Source organism: Schistocerca cancellata, chromosome 2 (assembly GCF_023864275.1).
Source record: "Schistocerca cancellata isolate TAMUIC-IGC-003103 chromosome 2, iqSchCanc2.1, whole genome shotgun sequence".
Lineage (NCBI taxonomy): Eukaryota > Metazoa > Arthropoda > Insecta > Orthoptera > Acrididae > Schistocerca > Schistocerca cancellata.
The window spans coordinates 297,141,491-297,152,703 of NC_064627.1; the positions used below are offsets into that span (position 1 = coordinate 297,141,491).

Sequence of the window (11,213 nt, forward strand, 5' to 3'; positions counted from 1 at the left end):
GGGGACTGATGACCTCAGATGTTAAGTCCCATAGTGCTCAGAGCCATTTGAATCATTGAATCTCCACTCGGTAACTGTGTGTCGTGTTGTCCTAATCATCATCGACACGCAAGTCGCCCAATGCAGCGTCACCTGAAAAGACTTGCAACTCGCTGGCCGAACTACCCGAGGTGGGGTCTCCAGGGCCTCAGTACAATACGATCATTTCATTTCATGCTGTTGTAAACTGGTGACCTTGTGTCTGGAAATATCGTTGCACACTCACTGCCTATTGACAACAATCAAATTCTAGCACACCAAATGCTTTTCCTGCCTGGTTTGCCGCCATAGACAAAGAAGCCCTAATGTCATTGCCAGTGGGGAAGCTGAAACTTTTAGTTCAAGACAGGACCATGTAAAGGAACAATGACTAAACCTCAAAGGAATAGTTGACCATGCAATGGATAGATAAGCATCCAGCAGAACAGTTCATGACGGGAAAGATCCTCCGTGGTATACAATCACTGCAAAGAAACTTTTAAAGAAACAGAGACTACAGCAAATTAGCAGTAAAACAAAGCATAGAGCTGTAGATAGAGAGATGCTGAATGAAAGGCGTTTGGCTGTTGAGAGAGAAACGCATGAAACCTTGAATAACTACCGGTGCAAAATATTGTCATTTGTAGAGGCTGTCTGTGGCATCAAAGCTAGTGTCCACTTACTCGTGGACAAAACAGCACTGAAATTGAGAGTGACAAAGAAAAACCAGGAATGGTTAACTCTGTTTTCAAATGTTCCTTTACAAAGGAAAACCCAGGAGTACGTCCCCAATTCAAAGAAACTTTCATCACTGATAAGGTATGAGTGTTAGTGACGTTGACAAAAAAGTTGAAATCGTTAAAATTGAACGAAGCCATAAGACCTGTGGGAATCCCTGTAACATTCTATACCCAATCTGCGGTTGAGTTAGCCCCTCTATTAATTACTATCTATCGTAGATCCCCCGAACAAAAAATCGTACCGAGTTGCTGGAAGAAAGCACAGGTTACACCTGTCTGTAAGACGGCCACCAGAAGTGATCCACAAAACTACCGTCCAGTATCCTTGACACCCATTCGTTACAGAATCTTAGAACATATTCTGAGCGTATACATAATAAAGTATCTCGAACAGAACGACCTTCTCCACGCCAACCAACATGGATTGCGGAAACATAGTTCACGTGAAACCCAGCTCGCACTTTTCTCGCATGACATCCTGAAAGCCATGGATCAAGGCAGTCGGATAGATGCAGAATTTCTCTGTTTCCGAAAACAATTTGACTGAGTATCACACTTATGCTTATTATCAAAAGTGCGATCGTATGGGGTATCAGGCGAAACTTGTGACTAGAGTAAGGATTTATTTCTAGGGAGGACAAAACATGTTACTTTGGATGCAGAGTCATCGACAGATGTAGAAGTAACTCGGCTGTATGCAGGAGTTGTACTGGGTCCCTTGCTGTTCTTGTAGTATGTTATTGATCTTGCAGACAATATTAATAGTAACATCAGAATTTTAGTTGGTGATGCAGTTAACTACAAATAACGAAGCTTCACAGACATCCAATCAGACCCTGATAAGATTTCAAAGTGGTGCAAACATGGGCAATTTGCTTTAAAAGTTCAATAATATAAAATTGAGGACTTCACAAAACGATAAACATAGCGTCGTATGACTACAACGTCAGTGAGTCACAACTTGAATCGGCAAACTTATCCAAATACCTGGGTGTAACATTAATAGGGACATGAAATAGAATGATCACATAGGCTCAGTTGTGGGCAAAGCAGGCAACAGACTTTGTCCAGTTCATTGGTATAATACTGGGGAAGTGCAATTAATCTACAACGGAAATTGTTTACAAATAACTCGTGCGATCTATTCTAGAATATTGTTCAAGTGTGTGGGACCAATATCAGATAGGACTCACAGGAGATATTGAACGTATACAGAGAAGGGCAGCACGAATGGTCACAGTTCTGTTTGACCTGCGGGAGAGTGTGACAGAGATGTTGAAAGAACTGAATTGGCAGACTCTTGAAGATAGACGAAAACTATCCCGAGGAATCCTACTTATAGAGTTTCAACAACCGGCTTTAAATGATAATTTTAGAAATATACTACAACCCCCTATATATCGCTCTCATAAGGAACGTGAGGACAAGGTTACACTGATTACAGCATGCATAGAAGCATTCAAACCATCATTCTTCCCGCGCTCTGTATGTGAGTGGTACGGGAAGTAGCCCTAATAACTGGTACAGTGGGGCGTAATCTCTACCATCCACTTCATAGTGGTTCGCAGAGTATAAATGTAGATGTAGATTTTCAGCAACTACAGATGCTAGTGGCTAGTACCAATTAAAAATAAATGAAAAAGATTCTGCGAGCTTGTCTTTCACGTACTGCATCATTTGCTATGTTATGTTTGACCATTTAGCTATACTGATGTTTGTAATTGTTACATGAACTTTATAATCCATACATATTATAAAAATGGATGTGTATGTGTGTGTCTTCGTTCCACAGCTCCTCCTAAACCACTCGACAGATTTGAACCAAATACACTATCGCTGTGGGGGGTAACAACCACCTACTTGTCATAGTTTCAGGAGATGTGATGTCATAAACGATGGGATGCGTAAGAACTACAGCTTCATGCATGAAATTTAAATGTATTACTTCTGTACTACTAACTGCATTCGAAATAAATTTCTCTGACCGTATTCAAATATTTGGCTAAATGCAGCTACAGAATTATAATTCGATGATATGCGATGAAAACCTCATAACACTATTTTGTTAAATTTTGCAGGTGATGCAAAAACGGCCTCTTAAAGAATAACATAAAGTAATACAGAAAGTTTGCTACATGTGTAACTGTATAGTTGAAACCTAGTTCGACAGATTAGAGAAATCCATGCACTTTCAAATCTCCCTTTGACTATGGAGTTAATAGTTACTGGAATTACATGTTTTCACAGACTGGTGGATTTAGGAGGTTTTTATTGCCCACCAAGTCACAAACACCGAGATGCGTGAAAAATGCCGTGTCATGTGCGAAGTTTTATACATCCATTCTTCACTGGTATGACTGTCTCCCAGTCAACGCAAGAAAATCCGTGACACCTGGGAGCGGTTTTACAGCTGTCATCTGCGAAGGGTAAACGGCTGTAGGGCAAAACTGTAGCCGTCTATAGAGCTACGAAGCGCCGTTGTTATAGAGGCGTTTACAAAATCGCGTTGTAGACACGCGAGACAGCTGCGCGTAACGTACGCAGACACTACGAGGGTAATCCCAAAAGTAAGGTCTCTTATTTTTTTATAAGTACATAGACCAGTATATTTCTACAATGGTTTACATCAGTTTACAGCTTGAACATTTGCCTATTTTTCGATATCATCACTATTTCTGACGATGCATTTTTGTAGACGCTGTGGCAGTTTTTGTATGCCCATGTCATACCAGCTCGCCGCCATGCTGTTCAGAAAATTATGAACCTCTTCTTTCACCTCGTCGTCGGAGCTGAATCGCTTTCCGGCCAAATGTTCTTTTAACCTAGGGAACAGGTGATAGTCACTGGGCGCCAAGTCAGGACTATAGGGTGGGTGGGTGATTACGTTCCACTGAAACTGTTGCAGGAGAGCAACGGTTTGCCGAGCGATGTGTGGGCGAGCGTTGTCATGGAGAATGTGTACGCCCTTGCTCAACATTCCTCTTCTCCGGTTCTGAATTGCCCGTTTGAGTGTTTTCAGAGTCGCACAGTACCTGTCAGCGTTAATTGTGGTCCCAGTGGGCATAAAGTCGACCAACAATACTCCTTTCCGATCCCAAAAAACTGTTGTCATGACTTTACCGGCACACTGTGTTTGTTTGAATATCCGTGGCTTTGGTGAAGAAGGATTCCGCCACTGGCGTGATCGTTGCTTGGTCTCAGGTGTAAAGTGGTATGCCCAGGTTTCGTCACACGTGACAATTGAGTCCAGAAAGTTGTCCTGTTCGGCTGCAAGGCGGTGAAGAAATACGCGGGAAGCATCAACTCGTGGCCGCATGTGGTCCTCAGTCAGCATGCGTGGCACTTATCTTGCGGCCGGCCGGTGTGGCCGTGCGGTTCTAGGCGCGTCAGTCTGGAGCCGCGTGACCGCTACGGTCGCAGGTTCGAATCCTGCCTCGGGCATGGATGTGTGTGATGTCCTTAGGTTAGTTAGGTTTAAGTAGTTCTAAGTTCTAGGGGACTGATGACCACAGATGTTTAGTCCCATAGTGCTCAGAGCCATTTGAACTTATCTTGCGCACACCTTCCAGTAGTTAATTGTGGTCCCAGCGATTCAGCTCCGACGACGAGGTGAAAGAAGAGGTTCATAACTTTCTGAACAGCATGGCGGCGAGCAGGTATGACACGGGCATACAAAAACTGCCACAGCGTCTACAAAAATGCATCGACAGAAATAGTGATTATGTCGAAAAATAGGTAAATGTTCAAGCTGTAAACTGATGTAAACCATTGTAGAAATAAACAGGTGTATGTACTTATAAAAAATAGGAGACCTTACTTTTGGAATTACCTTCGTACTTTTCTTAGTTCGGGTACTGTACTTACAGATTTTTACTTTATGCACGTTTCTTTGTTTGACTGCCTCATAATTTCAAAGGTGTTTTCACGGATACATGTCAATGATATTTTTTGATAGTATGCTATAAACAAAGTTCTGTTTTTTGTTTTCGTTTCTCATAGAAAATTAGCAAAACGAATGCCCGGGCAATGCAGGGATTGTCACCTAGCCATATTGTAATTATGTAGCTGTAGATGTATTCTGCGTAGATTACTAATTACGCCTCACCAATTAGTCGAGTTTCACGGGAAACCAGGGAAAAACCGCGGAAGAGGGCTTGAACCTCACGACACAGTTACTGAGGTACATCGAAGAAGTTTTTACTTTACTAAACTCCAAACAGTTATACACAGTTTTGGTTTTGTTTACAGAAAGTTCTTTGGCATAAGGAACAGATTTCTGAAGATGTTTTGCTTTTCATATGTAGCAATTACAGAATATCCAGAAATTTCGATAAGTTCTTGTTTTTTTGAGTGGAGAATCTGAGTTATATAGAGTTGTTTCCTATCAATTTCTACAGGCATTGCCTGTTGCTCGGTTCATGCTTCGACGAAAGATTCTTTTAAAGGTATTTCGTTTTACCTTTCTTGACTGACAGTGCGGATGGCGTCTGTTTAAAAGGTTGGAGCAGCTGTCTGACGTGTTAGCGAAACGTGTAATGGGTTGTTGCATCTCACGGCCATCAGCAATATGGAAGATACAGCTTGTACACTCGCCGTTAGGCATCAGATGGTAGCAACTGAAAAAAATTTCCTGGGGAAGAAAAACAACAGAATGATTAACTGTCAAATGGGGAGGCAGCGGAATGCTCTTCTCATAACAGTTTTGTAGTTAACCTAGCTTAGCTATTGAAATCGTGTGGAATTAGGGAGTGCCAGTCTGTTACAGAATTTTCCTATTATTACTACACACAGTCGTCGTTGCTTCCTTTGACAATTAGCCACTGTTTCTAAGTACAATAATAATAATGTACTGTATGTAACACATACAAGTACTTGCTAAGTGTCTTTGTAGTTCCCTATTTGCGGTCTCATGAAATCTTTTATACAGTTTTAAGCTGGGCGCAGCATACCGCCTTCAATTAACGACGCCGCATGGAAGCCTGATTGTCGCTCCAGCGACGGTTCCGTTGCTATCATCAGTTAGTTTATACCCGAGCCCGAGTCAAGAATGGACAATGTTTCTTCTATGACACAAACGAATTCATACACTACTGACCATTAAAATTGCTGCACCACGAAGATGACGTGCTACAGACGCGAAATTTAACCGACAGGAAGAAGATGCTGTGATATGCAAATGATTAGCTTTTCAGAGCATTCACACAAGGTTGGCGCTGGTGGCGACACCTACAACGTGCTGACATGAGGAAAGTTTCCAACCGATTTCTCGTACACAAACAGCAATTGACCGGCGTTGCCTGATGAAACGTTGTTGTGATGCCTCGTGTAAGGAGGAGAAATGCTTACCATCACGTTTCCGACTTTGATAAAGGTCGGATTGTAGCCTATTGCGATTGCGGTTTATCGTATCGCGACATTGCTGCTCGCGTTGGTCGAGATCCAATGACTGTTAGCAGAATATGGAATCGGTGGGTTCAGGAGGTTAATACGGAACGCCGTACTGGATCCCAACGACCTCGTATCACTAGCAGTCGAGATGACAGGCATCTCATCCACATGGCTGTAACGGATCGTGCAGCCACGTCTCGATCCCTGAGTCAACAGATGGGGACTTTTGCAAGACAACAACCATCTGCACGAACAGTTCGACGACATTTGCAGCAGCGTGGACTATCAGCTCGGAGACCGTGTCTGCGGTCACCCTTGACGCTGCATCACAGACAGGAGCGCCTGCGATGGTGCACACAACGACGAACATGGGTGCACGAATGGCAAAACGTCATTTTTTCGGATGAATCCAGGTTCTGTTTCCAGCATCACGATGGTCGCATCCATGTTTGGCGACATCACGGTGAACGCAGATTGGAATCGTGTATTCGTCATCGCCATACTGGCGTATCACCCGGCGTGATGGAATGGGGTGCCATTGGTTACACGTCTCGGTCACCTCTTGTTCGCATTGACGGCACGTTGAACAGTGGACGTTACATTTCAGATGTGTTACGACCCGTGGCTCTACCCGTCATTCGATCCGTGCGAAACCCTACATTTCAGCAGGATAATGCTCGACCGCATGTTGCAGGTCCTGTACGGGCATTTCTGGATACAGAAAATGTTCGACTGCTGTCCTGGCCAGCACATTCTCCAGATCTGTCACCAATTGAAAACGTGTTGTCAATGGTGGCCGAGCAACTGGCTCGTCACAATACGCCAGTCACTACTCTTGATTAACTGTGGTATCGTGTTGAAGCTGCGTGGGCAGCTGTACCTGTACACGCCATCCAAGCTCTGTTTGACTCAATGCCCAGGCGTATGAAGGCCGTTATTACGGCCATAGGTGGTTGTTCTGGGTACTGATTTCTTAGGATCTATGCACCGAAATTCCGTGAAAATGTAATCACAAGTCAGTTCTAGTGTAATATATTTGTCCAATTAATCATTTGCATTTCTTCTCTGTGTAGCAATTTTAATGGCCAGTTGTGTATTTGTGACTGATCGTACTTCCACACATACACAGCAGAAATTCACATCTTTCAAAGCGAAGTGAGAAGTTTTGTGTCTGAAACCCTAGGCTTTGTTCTTAGTCTTCCATTCTTACTTTCATACCGGCCGCGGTGACCGAGCGATTCTAGGCGCTTCAGTCCGGAATCGCGCGACTGCTACGGTCGCAGGTTCGAATCCTGCCTCGGGCATGGATGTGTGTGATGTCCTTAGGTTGGTTAGGTTTAAGTAGTTCTAAGTTCTAGGGGACTGATGAACTCAGATGTTAAGTCCCATAGTGCTCAGAGCCATTTGAACCATTTTTTACTTTCACTGTGCTTGGAACCTCGATTACACAGTAGCTTGTTGAGTGTTTGGCGTTGTTCGCAGGTGTGCGCAGTTTTGTTGGCGGTGTGCTGCCTTTCTGCCGCGGAAGAGAAAGCGCGTGCCAAGACGGAGAAGCGGGGCCTGCTGGGGCTCGGCTATGGTGGCTTCGGCGGCGGCTACGGGGGCGGGTACGGCTACGGAGGCAGCTACGGGGGCGGGTACGGCTACGGTGGCGGGTACGGCTTTGGGGGCGGCCACGGGGAGGTCAAGGCCGTCACCATCACCAAGGAGGTGCCGGTGCCGGTACCGCAGCCGTACCCGGTGCCGGTGGAGAGGAACGTGCCGTACCCGGTCAGCGTGCCCGTGAAGGTGCCGGTGGACAGGCCGTACCCCGTGCACGTGCCGCAGCCGTACCCCGTGCCCGTGGAGAGGCCGGTGCCGTACCCCGTGAGCGTGCCCCGGCCCGTGCCCGTGGCCGTACCTCACCCCGTGCTCGTCAAGCAGCCCGTGCCCGTCGTCGTCAAGGACGCCGGCTTCGCCGGAGGCTACGGGGGATTCGGAGGCGGGTACTCCAGCTTCGGTGGCTTCGGGGGTTACCACCACTAAACGTCATCCGTGCCGTCGCAGCCACTCATCTGACAGCCATCTTCACAGCAGGACTGCGCAACCACCTATTTCCATTCGTGTGTTTCCTTTTTTTTTTTTTTTCTCTAGATTTGGATCTCTATGTACCAAAAAGTTGCAGATTACTGTTGTTTCCAATAAAATATTGCAATAAAATTACGTGCAAAGATTAAGATGTTTCATTTATTTTCTCACTCATTCTAGTCACATTACTTGGCTGAGCAGATTTCAGAGAGAAAAAACCGAGACACCTGTGTTTGTACTTTATACCTGATTTCGTCATTACACTTACGCTGTCCGCCACCGGTAGCTGAGTGGTCGCCGGCACGGTAGCTCAGCGTGTTCGGTCAGAGGGTTAGCTGCCCTCTGTAATAAAAAAAACTGAGTCAATCGATCAACAACGAACTTCAACGGGCGTCAGGGAACGTCCGCCCGGAGCAGATGCAACGAACAAAAGCGAACAAAAAATGAGATTAAAAAAAAAAAAAAAAAAAAAGTGGTCAGCACGACGGACTGTCAATCCTAACGGCCTGGGTTCGATTCCCGGCTGGGAGGAGGAGGAGGAGATTAGTGTTTAACGTCCCGTCGACAACGAGGTCATTAGAGACGGAGCGCAAGCTCGGGTGAGGGAAGGATGGGGAAGGAAATCGGCCGTGCCCTTTCAAAGGAACCATCCCGGCATTTGCCTGAAGCGATTTAGGGAAATCACGGAAAACCTAAATCAGGATGGCCGGAGACGGGATTGAACCGTCGTCCTCCCGAATGCGAGTCCAGTGTGCTAACCACTGCGCCACCTCGCTCGGTTTTCCCGGCTGGGTCGGAGATTTACTCCGCTCAGGGACTGGGTGTTGTGTTGTCCCAATCATCATCATTTCATCCCCATCGACGCGCAACTCGCCGAAGTGGCGTCAAATCGAAAGACTTGCACTAGGCGAGCGGTCTACCCTACGGGAGGCCCTAGTCACACGCCATAATTATTTATTACTACACTTACGCTTAGTTACCGTGATATTTTGAAATCGATAATACGCCTATGACGATGCACCAGAAGAAAACCCATAACAAGAATATATCTTCATTTTGTAAATTGGAAAGGAAAATGTAGGTACATTACACGTAAACAAAATTCTTTTCTTCAGAAAGAAAAAATTGCGATTTCTGATTTTTCATTGCAAAAGTCTGGATATATTTTTTTGCAATGTTTAGTCATTTACTAGGTACTTAGACACAATTTTTGAACCTAAAAACTATGTAATATTAATAATCAGTAATCAAATGCAAATAGTGTATTTCGTACTAAAATTTAAGATTTCGAACTGTTAGGGCAACTGTGCATCCATGACAAACAATATTCAAACGTCACACCGAGCAATTTGTTCGCAAAATTAACTTTCATATGGCTGCAGTCCAGTTAGGAGAAATGGTTTAAGTTAATTGATGCTCCTTTATATCTCCTTTGGTTTCGTTTTCACTTGTCTTGAGGACCATACAGTGGAAGATCGGCAAGATAGAGGCGAAGGTAGGTAATATCTGCATTTCTTTTCAACATATCTCTTACTCTTTCTTTAGGCATAAGATGAGTTAAACCTAATACCTGCGTCTCTTTTCAACTTTTTTCTTGCTCTTTCTTCAGGCAGAAGTCGAATTAAGCCAAAAGCTGTGAAAATGTACATGAGGTTTGAAACTTAAATAGTGGCAATTATTTACTCACAGCCGATACAAAAGAATTACATGTTTGAACCTGTTACTGTCCTTCAAAGTAGTCACCAGCGTTGTATAGAACCCTTTGCCAGCGATGTGGAAGGCGTAGTATACCGTTAGCAGAGCCTGTTCTGTTGATGGTGCGCATGGAGCGGTCTAAAGTTATGGTGATTCTCATGACGACTGTGATGCTGTTATCCTAATGCATTACGTTCCTCCCCGGCAGACCATCAATGCACAGTATTACTGCTCGTTTTTGGAGCTTTGCGAAAGAAGCAGCGACACTTTCTGCGCAATCCACCCATCATTTTGCACGACAATGCGCGGGCGCATACAGCGCAAGCTTTGGCTGCTCTGTTCGGTCGATGGGACTGGGAAGCACTGTACCATCCACCATACTCCCTGGACTTTAGTCCTTGTGACTTTGATTTGATTCCGAAGATGAAGGAACCACTTCATGGCAATCGTTTCAGAACTGTTCCAGAGATTCGACAGGCAGCAGACCGCTCCATTCGCACCATCAACAGAACAGGCTCTGCTAACGGTATACTACGCCTTTCACAACGCTGGCAACGGGTTCTACACAACGCTGGTGACTACTTTGAAGGACCGTAACAGGTGCAAACATGTAACTCTTTTGTATCGGTTGTGAATAAATAGCTGCCACTATTTAAGTTCCAACCCTTGTATTTCTATAACGTTATATTTTAAGGAAACTTCTTTTTCACAGATATTTAATTAAATGAAAAATTTTATTGGTAGCGCTTTGTTTCTTGATTAAAAACCGGGACAATTATATGTCCTGAATGATTTTCTCGGAACACCAAGACATTTATATGAAAACAGGTATTGCCTCAGCAAAACCGGGACGTCTGTTCAGCCTATCATTCATTACCTTCTCATATACACTATTGTTCGGAAAAGCGAAACAACAAGACCTAGAAATGTGGTCTCAATAGCATTTATTCCACCGGTTAGGGATATGACACTATATAAATGATTAGCACTACAGACCTATACATGCACTGTGACTGTGGAAATTCAGTGCTGAGTGGCGCCACTATGTGGTGATATCAGAGCCGCTAGACGTCGTGGCAGGGAATCTAGGAGAGCCTGAATATGCTGCTGGGGAATGCTCTGCCACGTGGTTTGTAGGCGCGTCCACTACGTATCAAGTGTGACTGCGGGAGGTTTGTTGGTTGGTTGATTTGGGGGAGGGGACCAAAAAGCGAGGTCGTTGGTCCCAACACATGAGGGAAGGATTGGGAAGCAAATCGGCCAGGCTCTTTCAAAGGAATCGTTCCGCCATTTGACTAAAGCGAT

General features: G+C 44.8%; 1 protein-coding gene across 1 annotated transcript in view; it reads left to right on the forward strand.

Annotated features, from left to right (window-relative positions):
- LOC126145212 (cuticle protein 79-like) overlaps positions 1-8,267 on the forward strand; it is a 29,427-nt gene extending 21,160 nt beyond the window's left edge. Inside the window, exon 2 of the mRNA XM_049915540.1 lies at positions 7,629-8,267. Coding sequence (XP_049771497.1) covers positions 7,629-8,171 — 543 coding nt within the window. The 3' untranslated portion in view covers positions 8,172-8,267. The remainder of the gene's footprint in view (positions 1-7,628) is intronic.
- Positions 8,268-11,213: the final 2,946 nt, after the last annotated feature.